The following is a 19,967-nucleotide window of genomic DNA, read 5'->3' as shown; positions in this document are numbered from 1 at the left end:
TCGAGGTCAGGGTAACACTAGCCTCAAAGAATAAGTGGGGATGTGTCTCCTCCAAAAATTAGTCAGGCATGGTAGCAGGTGCCCGTAATTCCAGCAACTCAGGAGGCTAGGGCAGGAGAATTGACTGAACCCGGGAAGCAGAGGTTGCAGTCAGCCAACATAGTGCCACAGCACTCCAGCCTGGGTGACAGAGCAAGACTCCATCTCAAAAGATAAAAATTTTAAAACATTTAAAAAATTTATCAATTTCTGTATTTTGTATTGTTTCTTATACTCTTTTTTTTTTTTTGAGACAGAGTCTTGCTCTGTCACCAAGGCTGGAGTGCAGTAGCGCAATCTCAGTTTGCTGCAACCTCTGTCTCTTGGGTTCAGGCAATTCTCCTACCTCAGCCTCCCGAGTAGCTGGGATTACAGGTGCCTGCCACCATACCCAGCTAATTTTTGCATTTTTAGTGGATACAGGGTTTCACCATGATGGCCAGGCTGATCCTGAACTCCTGACCTCGGGCAATCCGCCCACCTTGGCCTCCCAAAGTGCTGGGATTATAGGCATGAGTTACCGCGCCCAGCCTATCCTATTTCTTACATCCTAAATATTTCCTCTATGTTTTCTTTTTGCGAATGTCTATCTCTACCAGCAGTTCTTTTTTTTTTTTTTTTTTTTTTGAGACAGAGTCTCGCTCTGTCGCCCAGGGTGGAATGCAGTGGCACGATCTCGGCTCACTGCAACCTCCACCTCCCGGGTTCAAGCCCTTCTCCTGCCTCAGCCTCCCAAGTAGCTGGGACTACTGGCACACACCGCCATGCCCAGCTAATTTTTTGTATTTTAGTAGACACACGGTTTCACCGTGTTTCCCAGGCTGTTCTCAAACTCCTGGACTCAGGCAATCCGCCCGCCTCGGCCTCCCAAAGTGATAGGATTATAGGCATGAGCCACTGCAGCCGGCCTACTAGCAGTACTTTTAGTGATTATGTAGATGGCTAAGTGCTTAGTTTTGATATGTCTAAAATATCTATTTTGCCCTCACTCTTAAATAATTTAGCAGCATATAAAATTTTAGGTTGACAATTATTTTTCCTCTGCACTTTGGAGATCTTATTTCATTGTCTTCTGGCATCTATGGTGTTTATGAAGTATCTCTTGTCATTGTAATTGTTTCTTTTCTCTGGTAGCTTTTCACATTTTCTTTTGATTCTTGATGTTCTATCTTACAAAAGATGTGTCAAGGTACAAATTTACTACTTTTTGTTTCGTTTTGTTTTTTGAGATGGAGTCTCACTCTGTTGCCCAGGCTGGAGTGCAGTGCTGCAATTTCAGCTCACTGCAACCTCCGCCTCCTGGGTTCAAGCAATTCTCCTGCCTCAGCCTCCCAAGTAGCAGGGATTATAGACGTGCACCACCATGCTCAGCTAGTTTTTTGTATTTTTAGTAGAGATGGGGTTTCATCATGTTAGCCAGGCTGGTCTCGAACTCCTGACCTCAAGTGATCCACCCACTTCAGCCTCCCAAAATGCTGGGATTACAGGCGTGAGCCACCATGCCCGGCCTGAATTTACTATTATTTATCCTGTTTGGTACTCAGTATTTATGTTAAGGACTCACATTTTTTATTAGTAAAAATCTAAGTTATTATCTCTTCAAATATTCTTTACTATTCCTTCCATTGTCTTCCCCTGGAACTCTTTTCAGATGTGTGTTAAAGGCTCTTAATTCATCCTCTATGTCTTTATGTTCTTTCATATTTCCCTCTTTGTCTCACTAGGAGGAAGAACTCCTCAATACTGGTTTCTAACTTACTAAAACCTCTGTATCGTCTCTACTGGTTAAATCTATTAGCAAACACTATTTTAATTTCTAATCGTTTTGTTTACAGTATTACTAATGGGTTTTAATTGTTAATTTTATAGACTCTGTTTTCATTTCCCTAAGTGAAAATTTATGGCATTGGAACCACAGATAGCTTCCTAAATCTAGCTTTTCACTATTGAAATTCTGATTAGTTAGCGTAACAGCTTTATATAAATTACAACCATGTATAAAGACCTTCTGAACACCAGTAGAAAATTTCAGTGTCTTCTGGTGATTAGCTATAAACTCTATTCCTACTATTTTTCGTCAAATTGAGAACTATATGGCCTTTTGTTCTGTTTCATGTAATCGTCTCTTACTCATTGCCAACACTACAAATTTCCAAAGCACAAAACATAAACACTGCTGTAGTGCCAAGCTCTGAAGTTAGTTTAGGAAAAGCTGAATCAGAAAATATTTCAACAGAAAAGCAATAAAACTTTCAGAAATATAGCCGGGCGTGGTGGCTCACACCTGTAATCCCAGCACTTTGGGAAGCCGAAGCGGGCGGATCACAAGGTCAGGAGATCGAGACCATCCTGGCTAACACGGTGAATCCCCGTCTCTACTAAAATTACAAAAAATTAGCCAGGCGTGGTGGGGCACCTGTAGTCCCAGCTACTGGGGAGGCTGAGGCAGGAGAATGGCGTGAAGCCGGGAGGCGGAGCTTGCAGCAAGCCGAGATCATGCCACCGCACTCCAGCCTGGGTGACAGAGCAAGACTCCATCTCCCAAAAAAAAAAAAAAAAAAAAAAACTTTCAGAAATATTTATAACATTCCCAGTTGAAATCAGCTTGGAAAAGAAGGGGTACTAAGACCAGCCTGGAAAACATGGTGAAAGCCCATCTCTACTAAAAATACAAAAACTAGCTGGGCGTGGTGGCACCCGCCTGTAGTCCCAGCTACTCAGGAGGCTAAGGCAGGAGAATCACTTGAACCTGGGAGGCGAAGGCTGCAGTGAGCCAAGATCGTGCCACTGCACTCCAGCCTGGGCGACAGAGCAAAACTCCATCTCAAAAAAAAAAAAAGAATAAGTACTAAGAAAAGAACAGGCAGTAAGAGAAGTAAAAAGGTGCATTTCTCATTACCGTTATTTCAGCTATTCTCCAAATAAGTGCAAAGACAGCTATGACAACACTAAAGCAAAAGCTGGACCTATGGGGGAAAAACCAATGTTTGGACTTTCAGGGTTACCTTGACCTGGTTTTCCTGAAAGATAAAACAAAGACTGCTGTCCACATCAAAATCCTGGTTTATACTGTAAACACCTGTGGCAATCATTAAAGACTAGATTTAGACTTCACAGCAGATACAATAAAAGCTGCTGTCTCAGGGGAAATCTTCACATTTGATTTTTATTATGATATAGGCTAACGGCCAAGACAAAAACTAATAATCAGCATTTACCTTTTATATACTACGCATTTTCTTTAGGAATGCCACCAAAAACTCAAAAAGGATCACAGTATTTTTTTTGAAATTTTGTAAAAAGCTACCCCAACTGTTCGCTGTGGCCAGCTAAGTTTATTGAGCGCTTTGGACAGTGAAGACACAACAGTACACAAAAAGACTATTTACTGGGTTTAGATGCATCAATGCAATCTTAACAAACCAAGCATGTTTTCTGAACCAACCCACGTTACAAGCTCTTTAATTCACAGATCTAAAACTGCAGTTGATAATGCATTTCAGAAATGGGAGGTTCTTAGTCATTTTCATTTCTTCAGAGTTTTTGGGAAAATTCTATTTTATAATTTCAAAGAAAATAAGAAAACAAAGGAACCCTAACAGTTTTATTCGGGACAGAGAAAAAGAAAGCAAAACAAACAAGGTTTAGACAAGATTGACTTCAATTAGCTGTAGACAGGATGAACAAGCTACAGAGGTTTTGGTATAAAAGGTAAAGGAGAAAATGGGTATCATTAGCCAGCATCATACTGCTGGGTTTCAACTTATCACCAGAGAAAATACTACCACAACCTTTTATATATACATCAAATGTACTACAGGTCATCTTGACAAGAATATAGCGTTGCAGAGTTGACAGTGGTGCTTGATTAATTCAAAAGCATAAACAAATTTTAAAAGGGAGAAGATAAGTTCATATAAAGATACTGAATAACCAGACAGAACTTATTTCTTTTGAGACAGAGTCTCGCTCTGTTGACCAGGCTGGAGTGCAGTGGCGCGATCTCAGCTCACTGCAACTTCTGCCTCCTGGGTTCAAGCAATTCTCCTAACTCAGCTCCCCAAGTAGCTGGGACTACAGGCACACACCACCACCAGGCCCAGCTAATTTTTGTATTTTTAATAGAGACAGGGTTTCACCATGTTGGCCAGGCTGGACTCTAACTCCTGACCTCAGGTGATCCACCCGCCTCAGCCTCTCAAACTGCTAGGATTACAGGCACGTGCAACCGCGCCTAGTCCAGACAGGACTATTTCTTGTGACACACAATACATGTTGAAATGATGATACTCCACAGTAGACTATTCTTTCTTGGGAATAGAAACCATATATCTCATTCATCCCAACCTCTACAGTGTCTTGCAGAGTGCCACCATGCCTAGACATGAACATCAGCTTTCCCATCTACTTACCAGCCTATAAAAGAAAATAAAAAACAGCCCTCCTGAAAGCCATGAAAAAATGGAACTCCATTCCATACAACAGTCAGTAATCATTTCCAAGCCAGGGCTAAATTCTACAAGGCCTAAGAACCTTCCATCATATAGTATTTTACTATGGTTCATTGTCCTGTTGTATTAAAAACTCCTCTATGAGGCCAGGCACGGTGGCTCATGCCTGTAATCCTAGCAGTTTGGGAGGCTGAGGTAGGCAGATCATTTGAGGTTAGGAGTTCAAGATCAGCCTGGCCAACAGGGTGAAACCCTGTCTCTACTAAAAATACAAAATAATTAGCTGCGTGTGGTGGCACACACCTGTAATCCCAGCTACTCGGGAGGCTAAGGCAGGAGAATCACTTGAACGGGTGGCGGAGGTTGCAGTGAGCCAAGAGTGTTGTGCCACTGTACTCCAGCCTGGGTGAAAAAGTGAGACTCCGCCTCACAGAGGGATAACTAAAATTAGTGTCAATAATTAAAAAGTGAATGACTAATAACAGTGTAACAAATCTTTTGGCAAGTCAGGTGGACGCAAGTCCTCTTTCAACAAAATTGAAGACAGACCTAATTCAGTTGTTAGCTGATAGAATAAAAACATTTTGATGCTAAAGAACTATGTAATTTAACATATAATTCAGAAACAGCTAAGATAATTGAATAATAATTGCTGTAATAAAACTCTGTTTCTATTTACTCACTCATGAGACCAAGGGTTCTTGGCATTTATATGTTTTTAGAAAAAAAAAAAGTACTACAATAGAATTGATGCTGAAAAGCTATCTTTTTCTAGCAGTAAATAATATGCATCCAGAGATTAACGATTTAATGAGAACCAATATATCTCAAAAGAGCTGCATTTCCAATGATTTTTATATTTTCCTATTTTTCAGTTTGTTTGTTTTTTTTTTTTTTTGAGATGAAGTCTTGCTCTGTCACCCAGGCTGGATGGAGTGCAGTGGCAGAATCTCAGCTTGCTGCAACCTCCGCCTCCCAGGTTCAAGTGATTCTCCTGCCTCAGCCTTCTGAGCAGCTGGGATTACAGGCCCATGCCACCATGCCTTCTAATTTTTGTATTTTTTTGTAGAGATGGGAGTTTCACCATGTTGGCCCGGTTGGTCTCAAACTCATGACCTTGTGATCCGCCTGCCTCGGCCTCCCAAAATGCTGAGATTACAGGCATCAGCCACCGCACCTTGCCTTATTTTCATAGTATTTAAATATGTAAAATATCCATATTGTGATCAACTGTGTATTTATAATAAATTTTAATAATATCTCCATAAAGAAAACATTTATATGCATATTTTAAGAGTTTCAAGCACAAGATATTACTTTAGACCAACAGTTTTTAAAGTATGGTCTCTGAACAGTAACATCTCCATCAACTGGTAACTTGCTAAAAACACAAATTCTGGATCCCAGTGATCTAGTGAATCAGCATCTCTGAGGGTGGAAGCCAGTAATCCTTGTTTTAACGAACCCTATTAGGTAATTCAAATGCACACTCAAGCCCATTGTGGTGGCTCACGCCTGTAATCCCAGCACTTTGGGAGGCCGAGGCGGGCAGATCATCTGAGGTCAGGAGTTCGAGACCAGCCTGGCCAACGTGGTGAAACCCTGTCTCTACTAGAAATACAAAAATTAGCAGGGTGTGGTGGCACACACCTGTAGTCCCAGCTACTAGGTAGGCTAAGGCACAAGAGTCGCTTGAACCCAGGAGGCGGAGGTTGCAGTGAGCCACGATCACACCACTGCACTTCAGCCTTGCGCAACACAGCGAGACTCGGTCTCAAAAAAAAAAAAGAATGAAACAAATGCATACTCAAGTTTCAAAACCATTTTTAAGAAAAAAATTCTAAAGGAGATGTAAAGAAGAAAACCCAACTCAAGGAGGAAAACCACTGTAAAATTTCTGCTATAAAGCTATTCATGTGTTTGTTAAACAGATGACAATGGGTAAATCACTGATATTTTCATTCCACTGGATATGTTTAAAAGCAGGAAGTTGGCCGGGCGTGGTGGCTCACCCAGCACTTTGGGAAGCCGAAGCAGGCGGATCACAAGGTCAGGAGTTCGAGACCAGCCTGACCAACATGGTGAAACCCCGTCTCTACTAAAAATACAAAAATTAGCCAGGCATGGTGGCGCACACCTGCAATCCCAGCTACTCGGGAGGCTGGGGCAGGGCAGGAGAATCGCTTGAATCTGGGAGGTGGAGGTTGTAGTGAGCTGAGATAGCACCACTGAACTCCAGCCTGCACGACAGGGCAAGACTCCAACTCAAAAAAAGAAAAAAGCACGAAGCTTTCATTTAAATTGTAAATATCAACAATATAAAATCTTATCCTTCACATCTTTTCAAGCAAAAAATTTTAAACATCAACTTCAAAATGTATGAAGGTTGTATTTAAGTATATATTTTACAGAATTCATAAGTTAAAAAAGTTGCATGATCACTAGTCCAGAACAGGATTTCTCAAACTGTAGTACTTGAACTAGCAGTAACTGGAATCATCTATGAGCTTATTAGAAATGCAAATTTCTGGGCTCCACCCAAACATACTGTGGTTCAACAAGCTCTCCAGGTGATTTTTATCCATGTTAGAATTTGAGAGCCACTATTCTATTATAGACTAGAGCAGTTTTCAAAATTTAGTGTGCAGCTGGACCCAAATCCCACAGTTTCTAACTCAGTAAATCTGGGTGGGACCCAAACATTTGCATTTCTAACAACTTTCCCAGGTGATGATGACGATAATGATGCTGTTCTACAATCACACTTTGAGAATCACTGGTCTAGAGAGCTGTGGAAACTATATTCACATTATTCTAGGTCGATACTCAGAATGTAAGCCCCTTCCCTGATCCTTCAAATTAGGTCCCCCATCATGTTCTCTCATGTATTTTCCTTATACAGTTTCCTTTTTTTTTTTTGAGATGGAGTTTCATTCTTGTTGCCCATGCTGGAGTGCAATGGCATGATCTCGGCTCACCTCAACGTCTGCCTCCTGGGTTCAAGCAATTCTCCTGCCTCAGCCTCCTGAGTAGCTGGGATTACAGGCATGTGCCACCACGCCCAGCTAATTTTGTATTTTTAGTACAGACAGGGTTTCTCCATGTTGGCCAGGCTGGTTTTGAACTCCCGACCTCAGGTGATCCGCCCCCTCCCTTGGCCTCCCAAAGTGCTGGGATTACAGGTGTGAGCCACCGTGCCCAGCCTGCAACTTCCTGTTCAACAACTCATCACACAATTACTTAACATCTGTTTGCTCATTGAGTTCAACCAAGTTAAAGAACCACATGAATTTTGCTCTTTCTGTATACCCAACACATAAGTATAATGTCTGCCTCATAGTAGATATTAAATAAGTATTTATTGATAAATAACTGAATATTTGTTGGGTAAAACTGATGTTTCATGGAATTAAAGATAACATAGCTAAAGCTGTTATTAGAATGAGAACAATCCTAGTTTGCCCACAACTGTATCCCAAATGTTAAGAGCAATAACATTCTCTTATCTCAAGGCTATGCAACCTAAATATGAACAGTAAGATCAAAAAACAAGGCAAAATCTGAAGAAGGCATTTTTCAACTTGTTTTTCAATCCCATTCTTAACCTAGCCTTTAAACAGTATTCTTTTATTATGCAAGTACAAATAAAATCAAGGTTTATTCAATAATAAAATTAACACTACTACCAAGAAACTCAACACTTTAAGGCAGTTTTCACATTGAAGTTGGTGGGAGACTTATGAACTTACCCTCTTTAGCCAAATATAACTCCTTAAATTTTGCTCTCTTTTGATTAAATTCTTGTTCAAGCTGCTGTTGTGCACGTAAAAATTCTGCATTAATTTTTTCCAATTCTGCTACCCGTTGCTGAAGAGAAACTGGGGGAAAAAAATACTAGTTAACAAGTAATAACTTTTATTCATAAATTTATAAAACAGTAAATTAGTATTCCAGCTGTACATTGCTACACGTGAAACAAGTAGTCAAGCTTCTTCCAAAAATCCACCATATGCTAGGATATTCTAATGTTAAAAAAAAGTAAGACAGGCCAGACACAGTGGCTCACACCTGTAATCCCAGCACTTTGGGAGGCCGAGGCGGGCGGATCACCCAAGGTCAGGAGTTCGAGACCAGCCTGGCCGACATGGAGAAATCCTGTCTCTACTAAAAATACAAAAATTAGCCAGGTGTAGTGGCAGGTGCCTGCAATCCCAGCTACTCAGGAGGCTGAGGTGGGAGAATCGCTTGAACCTGGGAGGCGGAGGTTGCAGTGGGCCGAGATCGCACCACTGCACTCTAGCCTGGGTGACAGAGTGAGACTCTGTCTCAAAAAAAAAAAAAAAAAAAAAAAAAAAAAAAGTAAGACCCTTCTATTAGACTTAATGCACAACTGTAAATGAGTCATGTAAAGTGGAACCACAAATATACAGACAATCACATAAGGCCAACTTCCCCACAAAAAAAGAGCTTCTAAAGTGCCTTTGTGCAACTGAATAGCAATTCAATTTTAGAACTGTTAAATATTGGATTATTTGAGCTACTTATCCCACAAATGAACCTATTGCCAATCTTGCTATTTCCCATTTCTCTCAAGTGTCACAAGCAAAATCTAATAGGTTCCCTAACTAGTGTAGCCATACCAGACTGAACTATTCTTCCAACTTCAAAATGATCCATTACCATTATACTGAGATCATAATCAAAAACCCATTCATAGAGAGGATACAGAACTGTACATTCTACATAAACTCTCAATTACTGGGAGATAATCTGATTTTCTTCCATGTTTTCAATATTGATCATGGTGTGCAGGGATTAGCAGACTTTTTTTTTTACTTTATGGACTCTATAATTTGGACACAGCTGGTTAAATGATTGCCTTCCCTGACCAAACCCAGGGGTTCTTTTGATTGAAGCATAAGATGGGAGGTCCAGCTGTCCAAACCCCTGATCTCCTCTTTTGCCCCAACAGTATCCCAGCCTTAAAGCTATGACCATAATCCCTTTAGGGGATATCAGTTAGTACCAATCAACCATTAACTACTTAGGCCAGCAGAGGTCCAAGTTTCCTACTACAAGCCACTCCAGATAATGATGATTTGCCTATAATTTTAATCAAGATCTGAGATTATCTTTGAAGGCTACCCCTCTCCCAATCACTCAATTTAACTGAGAGCTCATTTTAAAATGTATAGAAAAAAAGACTGGAAAAAATATACCAATGATTTATCTATGAGTAACAGAATATGGCTCATTAATTTCTTCCATATGCTTATTTTTTTTTTATTTTTTTTTTGAGACGGAGTCTCCCTCTGTTGCCCAGGCTACAGTGCAGTGATGTGATCTCAGCTCACTGCAAATTCTGCCTCCCAGGTTCAAGCGATTCTCCTGCCTCAGCCTCCCAGTTAGCTGGGACTACAGGCATGTGCCACCACGCCTGGCTAATTTTTGTATTTTTAGTAGAGATGCGGTTTCACATGTTGGTCAGGCTGGTCTCGAACTCTTGACTTCAAATGATCCACCCACCTCAGCCTCCCAAAGTGCTGGGATTACAGGCATAAGCCACTGCACCTGGCCTTCCATAAGCTTCTCAAAGTTCTCTTCTATGCAGATATGTATTCCTTTGACAATGAACTAAAACCAATACAGATGGTTCAAACCGATGGTTTCACTTACAATTTTTCCACTTTATTATGGTACTCACACAACCATTCTCTTTTTTACTTTCAACTTTCACTACAGGATTCAATAAATTACACGAGATATACAACATTTTACTATAACTTGATAAATATTAGCTGTCATTATTAAATTGGTGGTATTTATTTAATGAATAACAAAAAAAGTAGCAATCAAATGACCTCGTATATAGCCAGAAAAGACCAGAAGTCACTTCCAACCTCATGATTCTGAATCAGTTCCATGCTTAAACTTCCAGCTTATACCCTCCCCTATTATCATGTATCTTCTTTTTTTTTTTTTTTTTTTTTGAGATAGAGTCTCACTCTGTCACCCAAGCTGGAGTGCAGTGGCACAATCTTGGCTCACTGCAACCTCTGCCTCCCGGGCTCAAGCGATTCTTCTGCCTCAGCCTTCTGAGTAGCTGGGAGTACAGGCACACGCCACCACACCCAGCTAATATTTGTATTTTTAGTAGAGATGGAGTTTCACCATGTTGCCCAGGCTGGTCTTGACCTCCTGACCTCAGGTGATCCGCCCACCTCGGCCTCCCAAATTGCTGCAATTACAGGCGTGAGCCACCGTGCCCAGCCTACCATGTATCTTTATAGCATCATGAACAAACTAATACCGTAATGCCAGCCTTCAACAATATTAAACCTTCTGAAATTTAAAAGGCTGAGAATATAAGTATGCCAGCCTTTGTCAACAATAGGCTTTCTGTTAGAAGATTTTGCCCAGCTGCAGGCTAATATAAGCGTTCTGGGTACATTTAAGGTAGCTAGGCTAAGCTATGATGTTCCATAAGTTAGGTATATTAAATGCATTTTATGATATTCCCAATTTATAATGGGATATAGCACCACAGTAAGTTGAGAAGCATCTCTATGTGTTCATTCCCGTGAGACCTTGAAACTAGCCTCACTATAGATTTAATAGTGTAAGTGCAATCATTGCAGAAAGAGGATGACTGCTGGTTTGAGTTCCATGTCATTAATGGTAATTTTTGAGGAATGAACATGTAGGGTCTCTAAGTCAAAGCAACAACTTCTGGTCAACTGAAGGTTTGATAACTTTGAGAAAAAGAGGGATGAGAAATCCATTGGAAGGAAAATGTGCAATTATCTCATATTACCATTTGAAATCAGGAAAGAAATCTGTTCTCTGTGCTAATTCTGCTGGTATTTTTATTGTTAAATCCACATTGTTTAATAAGTTAAACAACTTTTCCACTTAACACTTTAGTATTACTGGCAGCTACTGATTAGTAGAGAGGTAACAAAGGGCTCTGGGGAATCAAGGAAGGAGAAAAACCAAAATCCCTCTGTTCTTATTTTTCTCTAATAAGATGTATCCCCTCCTATCCCTCTACCAAAATGCACACATAACCAAAACACCCATACCTCTCAACATTAATATATTTATAATTAGGAACTGAGGCAAATGAATCAACAAAACAAAAATGCAGCTGTTAAAGCTGCAGCCAAGATTAAGTATGTTTCCATGACTCCCAGCCCCTTCATGGCTCTGAGCCACAGTTTAGACCCACTCTATACCCACAAAGCCTGGCTCTCTCCAGGCTTTAGGACAGTGTTCAGTTCTAGAAATCATGACCCTTTTGAGAGTATATCGAGTAATTGTCTTATTTTATTTTTAAGAAGTGATCATCCACCTCAAGTACTTCTAACATACTGCAATTCTACAATATAGAAAGACAAAAAAACTGCTTTTTACAAGAATGCCTTTACTACAACATCTAGAAAAACCGATTCACTCTCAATATGAGAAAGTTTACAAATAAGCATATCCTGATGCATTAGCAACCAACCAAAGATCACGGAGAAAATAGCTCTCATCACACAAAATGCTGTAGTATTTTTTATAACATGGTAACTAATAGGTCACTATCATTAGCTAATAGTTCATGTAAAAAGTACTTAGTGTGGCATATAGAACAAACTTGATAAATGTTAGCTGTCATTATTAAATTGGCAGTATTTATTTAATGAATAAAGAAAAAAAGTAGTGATCAAATGACTTTGTATGCAGCCAGAAAAGACCAGAAGTCACTTCCAACCTCAAGATTCTGACTCAGTTCCATGCTGAGACGTCCAGCTCATCCCCTTCCTTATTACCATGTATCTTTATAGCATCATGAACAAACTAATTACTGTAATGCCAGCCTTCAACAATATTAAACCTTCTGAAATTAAGAAGGCTGAGAACATCAGTATGCCAGCCTTTGTCAACAGTTCCGCACATCCCGTATTTGTTGCCTTCATTTGAGCAATAAGAAAAAGGGAGAAATTATCTAATCCATTGCCTACTTTTTTCTTTTTTTTTTTCTTCCTTGAGACGGAGTTGTTGCTCTGTTGCCCAGGCTGGAGTGCAGTGGCACAATCTCGGCTCACTGCAACCTCCATCTCCTGGGTTCAAGCGATCCTCCTGCCTCAGCCTCCCAAGTAGCTGGGATTACAGGAGCCTACCACCATACCCGGCTAATTTTTTTGTATTTTTAGTAGAGACAGGGCTTTACCATGTTAGCCAGGCTAGTCTCGAACTCTTGACCTCAGATGATTCACCCGCCTCAGCCTCCCAAAGTGCTAGGATTACCGGTGTGAGCCACCACATCCAGCCATGCAATGGCTACTTATAATGCTTGACATCCAAAGGGAAAAATGACTATGTCACTCAATTCACAATGTCTCAATTAGCAAAAGCAATACAAAAAGAAAAAACACAATAAATAAATGGAGTAAAGACCTAATAATAATTTTGATATGAACAGGAGAACACGCAATAACTTAAAATAATTCTAAGATTCGAGTTGTGTCCTACTACTACGTTCCTCTTACAAGTAAAACAATATAATAATTTTTTATTTAATTTTTTTTTTTTTGAGATGGAATTTCGCTCTTGTCACCCAGGCTAGAGTGCAATGGCGCAATCTTGGCTCACAGCAACCTCCACCTCTTGGGGTTCAAGTGATTCTCCTGCCTCAGCCTCCCAAGTAGCTGAGATTACAGGTGCCCACCACCACTCACAGCTAATTTTTGTATTTTTAGTAGAGATGGGGTTTCACCATGTTGGCCAGGCTGGTCTCAAACTCCTGACCTCAAGTGATCTGCCCGCCTTGGCCTCCCAAACTGCTGGGATTACAGGTGTGAGCCACCACACCTGGCATCTTTACACTAAATTTGATAAAGACATAAGCAACGTGAAATTTACTACGACCAAAACCTTTTTGTTTAATGATGTTCAAAATCCAAGAAAACACCTACTTCAACCAATTTACAACAAAAAATAACTCCAGTGGGATCAAAGATTCTGAACAGTTCCTAAAACTCAAATGTCTTATCTTGTGTGTCACTGGATTTTAAAATAAAACTATCGGCCAGGCATAGTGGCTCATGCTTGTAATCCTAGCACTTTCGGTGGTCAAGGCAAGTGGATCTCTTCAGGACAGGAGTTCAAGAGCAACCTGGTCAATGTGGCGAAACTCTGTCTCTACCAAAAATACAAAAATTAGACGGACGTGGTAGTGCATGCCTGTAATCTCAGCTACTTGGGGGACTGAGGCACGAGAACTGCTTGAACCTGGGAGGCAGAGGTTGCAGTGAGCCAAGATCGCACCACTGCATTCCAGCCTGGGCGACAGAATGAGACCCTATCTGAAAAAAATAAAATAAAATAAAACTAGTAAGTATGGTAGGTATATCCTACCCATCCTACATATTCATTCAGTGAAGTAATACCAAGCCAGAAAAAGTTATATTAAATAAATACAATGTTATACATAGCACAGTATGAGCTACGCAAAAATTATATAGAAAAAAAGACTGTAATGAATATCCCAAATGGCATTCAGAGTAGTAAAAGAATTATGCTGATGAGATTTAAATCAAAAGGCAATGAGATGCTTTATCTTTGTTTTAATAATTATGTTATTTTATTGCTCTACCTCAATCTATTTGCTCATAAGAAAGTATTCATAATTTAATGGTCTTAAAATATTTTAACACAAAAAAAATCATTTTTTAAATTTTGCTCTTAAGAAACTCACAGTCTACAAAATCATTTTTTAAACTACACTTAAGATTTTCCTAGCCGGGCCCAGTGGCTCACATCTATAATCCCATTACTTTGGGAGGCCAAGGTGGGAGGACTGCTTGAGGCCAGGAGTTTCAGATCAGCCTGGGCAACAGAGTGAGACCCCATCTCTACTAAAAATACAAAAATTAGCCAGGTGTGGTTGCGTGTGCCTGTCGCTTGCACCTGGGAGGTTGAGGCTGCAGTAAGCCAAGATGGCAACACTGCACTCCAAAAAAAAAAAAAAAAGTCTAAAAAATTAAAAAGCTTATAAAGTAACTTTATAGACTAAAGTAAGCTGGCCGGGTGTGGTGGCTCACGACTGTAATCCCAGCACCTTGGGAGCCTGAGGGGGATGGATCGCCTGAGGCTTGAGAATCGTTTGAACTGGGGAGGAGGAGGCTGCAGTGAGCTGAGATCACACAACTGCCCTCCAGCCTGGACAACAGAGCGAGACTCTGTCTCAAAAAAAAAAAAAAAAAAAGAAAAATCTGTTTTTAGTAACATTCCCCTAAATCTGCTCCCTTAGAGATTTTAGTTCTGCTCTCCAGAATTAGAGAGTAGATTTTCTAGTATCTGACATTTCACACCCACCGTTTTCTTCTCCAGATTTCTCCTAATCATGATTTCTAAATGCTTCATTATCCAAGTTGCTCACCCTTCAAACTAAACTTAGTCAAAGTTCCACATAAAATATGACAGTCTGATCTAAACACAATACTGGCATAGAGTCTAATAGAAATATCTCCTTTCTTCAGGGGACCATACCCTTAACAATATACAGTAAATCTACTCTAGCTTTTTTTTTTTTTGCCACAACCCCATACTGTTATTGTTATCCCATAAAATCAATGTAATCCAACAATGTCCTTAAATCCTTTCCACTTGAACTGCTATTAAACCAAGGCTCCTCTTACAACCTGAAGCTAGTGCAGTTTTAACCATGGCGCAGGTGGTTGATTTTTTTTTTTTTTAAACAAAGTTATTGGTTAGGCCTAAGAGACCCTTGGTACATCACCTGAAATCTTGGTGGAGGTTGATATTGATTTATTACTCTAAGTTTGGTATGCAGACTATTTGTTACTGGTCTAAGAATGCAATAAGGAGTTTGTGCCACAATGTAAAATAAACTAAGACACTAAGCACATTGCTTAGTTCTACTGACATTTTTCAATGAAGAAAGCGGTACATGGATTTATATTCTGGTTCAGGTTCTTTGTGCCCTAGAAGACCACTAAAAACAGTTTGTGGACAGGTTACTTTTAGTAGTACTGCTATAGTTGACAACTGCCATATCCATGGCTATCATCTTTTGCATAGTCTTCTTACATTTAAAGAAATTTCCATTTTATGAGTTTCAGCTTCCCAAAACAGAAGTCAAATACAAATTCCCAATCTCCCTTAAAACCAGAATGCAGGCATGTGACCCAGGCTCCTCCAATCAAACACACCCAAATGCAGCTTCAATTCAGAATAGAGCAGTGTAAAGAAACCAGGTTCCATTCTCGTTGCTGAAGACTTTTAGTCGTGTCCCAATGGTATAGGTCTAGCTCCTGAATCAGAAATGGTATCAGTCCAAGCAGCAGTGACAACAGCATTAAAGTGAATCTCTACAGGCCAGCAGCACCAGAGGCAAGTTTCCTGTAAGGTCAGTTCTAGAGCAGCTTTTGGGTATTCCTTAAAGCTTAGCATAAAGGAGTGATTCTCCCAAATGTAGCTCTGGGACCACAACATCACCATCACCTGGAAACCTGTGAGAAGTTCTCAGGCCCCATCCCAGGCTTCCCGGAATCAGAAATTCTGGAGATGGGGCCCAGCAACATGCTTTAACAAGCCCTTTTAGATGCAGGCTAAAGTTTGAGAATCATCTAGAATCTCTCTCCTTGCCCTCCCAATGACTCTGTAAGCAACTCCATATCTTCTCAAAAATACCTTTTCTGTTTAGACCAGACAGGACAAATCGTTTTGTTTGCAACCAAGAAGCTTGGGCAAAACATACTGTCACTCCCACTACCATACTCTTAAAGACTGCTCATACGGTGCTAAGCAATGATTAAACAACAACAACAAAAATCTACAAGGAATTAACAAGAGTTAGAAGGTAGGAAACACTTGAAAAATCTGCTTACGATCAACCTGGCTGATTTCATAACATCATATGGGGATGGAGGAGCACATACTGACTTCCTTCTCAAGAGTATAGTATAGAAAGGCCCCCCGCTTGCACCCCAAGAAAGAGAGAGAAACTTGATCAATACTACCTCAGTAGGGGTGGTCAAGGCTACACATCACTGATAAGCCATGTATGTACCCTTGATGTGACACAAAGAAAACGATACTTTACCCATATGCTCTTCCTCCCAAGACGTTATGTCAGTCTAATCATGAGAAAAACATCACACAGATCCCAATTTAGGGACATTCTACAAAATACCTGACCAGCACTTCTTAAAACTGGCAAGATCATCAAACCAAAGTCACAGAAACTGTCACAGTCTAGAGGAGCCTAAGGAGGCCTGGCAACAAATGTAATATAACAGCCTTCAAGCTTAACAGAAATGAAAAACTCATGCACTTGAATGCTTAGCTGGGTAGATTTTCCTTCCCATCTAACTGCATATTATACTCTATAAGACCCAGTCGTATCTCCTAATATAACCCTCAGTTTTGCCTGGAGTCCAGTAGGAAAGAAAAAGCAGTTTAGAAATGAGTGCAGGCCAGGCGCCGTGGCTGATGCCTGTAATCACAGCACTTTGGGAGGCCGAGGTGGGCAGATCACGAGGTCAAGAGATCAAGAGCATCCTGGCCAACATGGTGAAACCCCATCTCTACTAAAAATACAAAAATTAGCCGGGCGTGGTCGCAGGCGCCTGTAGTCCCAGCTACTCAGGAGGCTGAGGCAAGAGAATTGCTTGAACCCAGGAGGCAGAGGTTGCAGTGAGCCGAGATCACGCCACTGCACTCCAGCCTGGCGACAAGGCGAGACTCTGCCTCAAAAAAAAGAAAGAAAGAAAGAAAGAAAATAAAAAAGAAAAAAAGAAAAAGAAATGAGTGCAGATAGCAGGTTGAATAGCCCTGTAAATGAGAAACAAACCCCTATGACAGCACAGAGGACTGGGTCACGAGGCAAAAATAAAACCGTGACTAAAAATGAATTAGAATTCAGAACCACTTAATATAATGGCAAACAAAACTAACTGAAAACAAACTTCAGTGGCCCTAGGGACTCATCAGCTTACCGCTCAGTACCAAAACTAACTTCCGTAATACTAAGTCATCAATAAAAGATTAAATAATGCCCAGTGCTCTCTGTTTAAGGATAATAGTGATAACAGTGATTTAAGTAAAACTGCTTAAAAAAAAAATAAAACCTGCTACATGCCTAGTACCCAGAATGTGTTCTCTAAATGACATTCCCCACTAAAAGGAACTAGGGATCCTTAGGAAAAAGGACCGATTCCAGGTCCAGGGCAGGAAGTGTACAAGATAAGCCTGGAACATCTTGTCTGTTAAGGTTATATAAAAAGATTTAGAAGTCAATGTAAAGAGGCCACACACTGGCCAAAAATGAGACAGTTTGGGTATCAGTGTGGTAGGCTGAAACTTCCTCCCCCCACACCCCCTCCACACACACCGAAGTGCGCACAACAACTGAGGAATACGTGAACACAGAATGGATATTTGGTGATACTGTTAACTGGTTTTAGGTGTTATGATAGCATTGTGGTACGTTTACACATACACTGAAACGTTTCCAAATGAAATCACAGATTCCTAGTTTAAAATCCTGGAGGAGGTGGGAGTTAGAGGTGAGACTGGCCATACATTAAGAATCATGACACATGGAAGGTGGTGACTCTACATACTAATCTTTTTAAGTGTTTAAGAAGCTCCATATGAAGATATAACGAGGCATTATGCACATACACAATTCACACTGGAGAACTAGTAGTCATAAAGAATATCATCATCTCTGGTTATTACCAGTTCCTCTAATATAAACAGTAATTGGTTTAGAATATTCTTAAGATTTTTATCATTTACAAGAAAAAAGCCTAATGCAACAAAAAACACCTCTTAGAACCATATTTAATTATACTGTAAAACAAATCAAATTCCCTATATAAACCCTTCCCTTGATTTTAACATAGAAAATTTTAAAATGTAGATGTAATTCCTTATCTCCCTACACTTGGGTTATACACTAGCTATAAACTCTACAGTGGGGGTTACTTATCAGAAGAAAAGTTCTTCTAAATAAATAATAAAAACACAGGGTTATATTTTATTTACAAGGAAAGTTGGCTGCATTATTTATGGGCTTTTCTGAAATATCAAGGTCATACATAGAGAGAGAACAGAATTTTTAATAAATAGCTATCTGCCTACATGTGGATGAAGGAGATTAATTGTATGTCTCAGGAAGGGAAGACAAGAACCAAGAGGAAAGAGAAGTCTTAAGGAAAGAACGTTGATGTTAATACTTGGGAAGAAACTCTTGATTAAAGCTACAGAAAATGAAATGTGTAATAACAGGAGCTAACAATCAAGTATCCATTGCCTATTTATCAACTATTATATGAGAAGCCATAGAGCATAACAGCTGAGAGCACAGGCTCTGGAATTAAACTAGGGTTTGAATCCCAGCCCTCTCACTAAGCTGGTTCCTTCTCTCCATCTGTAAAAACGGGGGCTAATAATAGGACTATCTTCTAGCATTGTAGTAAGGATTAAATAATTCACAAATAGCTCTTCATGGAGTATCAGCAAGTTATTTTATACACTGGCTCATTAAATTTTCAAACCAAACCATAAAATAGGCATTATCACGCCAGTTACAGATGCAGAAACATTCTAAGATTAAGCTAATCTACTGATATACAGCTAGTAAGTAGCAGAGCTGGATTCAAACACTGACCTGCCTGGTTCCAAGGCCTAGCTGGATTTCCCCATGATTACAGGTGTTAAATAGAGGAGATTCATGAGTCACATGAGCAGAAGTTGTAAACAGGTGTAATACCACCTCCTAGGGATGTTCTTCTTTTACGCAGTCACACTGTTCATTTATACGTTGAAATCTGTAAACAATCTGTATTAATTACAAATTATTTTCCTTTACAATAAAGGCATTATGCTGTTAGGTTTTGGGGTTTTTAAAAAAGTCTTGTGTACAATTTTATATCAGAATGGTAAAGGGGGTATCCTAAAGCATTCTGTCATAAACCAGTGGTTCTCAACTAAAGGCCATGATACAATTTCACCACCAGGAATTTATCCTAAGGAAATAATCATAGATATGTGTAAAGACATAATTGCAAGAATACTGACTGCGGCATCAGTTAAAATTCCAAAACATTCAGAAAAAGTCAACATCTAACAATAGAAAACTAACAAAAAGCTGGGCACAAGTGGCTCATGCCTGTAATCCCAGCACTCATGGAAGCTGAGGCAGGCAGATCATTTGAGCCAAGAGTTCGAGACCAGTCTGAGCAACATGGTGAAACCTCTTCTCTACAAAAACTACAAAATTAGCCAGATGTGGTGGTGCACACCTGTAGTCCCAGCTACTCAGAAGGTTGAGGATCAACTGACCCCAGGGGATCAAGGCTACCGTGAGCCATGACTGCACCACTGCACTCCAGCTGGAGCTACAGAGTGAGACCTTGCCCCTCCTCAACCAAAAACGAAAAGAAAATAAAATTGACAAAT

General features: G+C 40.1%; 1 protein-coding gene across 5 annotated transcripts in view; it reads right to left on the bottom strand.

Moving 5' to 3' along the window:
• The window catches only part of RABEP1 (rabaptin, RAB GTPase binding effector protein 1), a 114,089-nt gene that overhangs the window by 67,784 nt on the left and 26,338 nt on the right, over positions 1 to 19,967 (bottom strand). For 3 of the 5 annotated variants that reach the window (XM_002826900.5, XM_054536053.2, XM_054536055.2), the window contains exon 2: positions 8,240 to 8,368. The exons of 1 other annotated variant lie outside the window; for it this stretch is intronic. In XM_002826900.5, coding sequence (XP_002826946.3) covers positions 8,240 to 8,368 — 129 coding nt within the window. Of the gene's footprint in view, positions 1 to 8,239; positions 8,369 to 19,176; positions 19,337 to 19,967 lie in introns of those variants that run through there. One more of the 5 variants, XM_054536054.2, reaches the window with a different exon arrangement.

This window comes from Pongo abelii, chromosome 19 (genome assembly GCF_028885655.2).
Source record: "Pongo abelii isolate AG06213 chromosome 19, NHGRI_mPonAbe1-v2.0_pri, whole genome shotgun sequence".
In the NCBI taxonomy this organism is placed as follows: domain Eukaryota; kingdom Metazoa; phylum Chordata; class Mammalia; order Primates; family Hominidae; genus Pongo; species Pongo abelii.
This window is presented reverse-complemented; position numbering and strand designations above follow the sequence as displayed.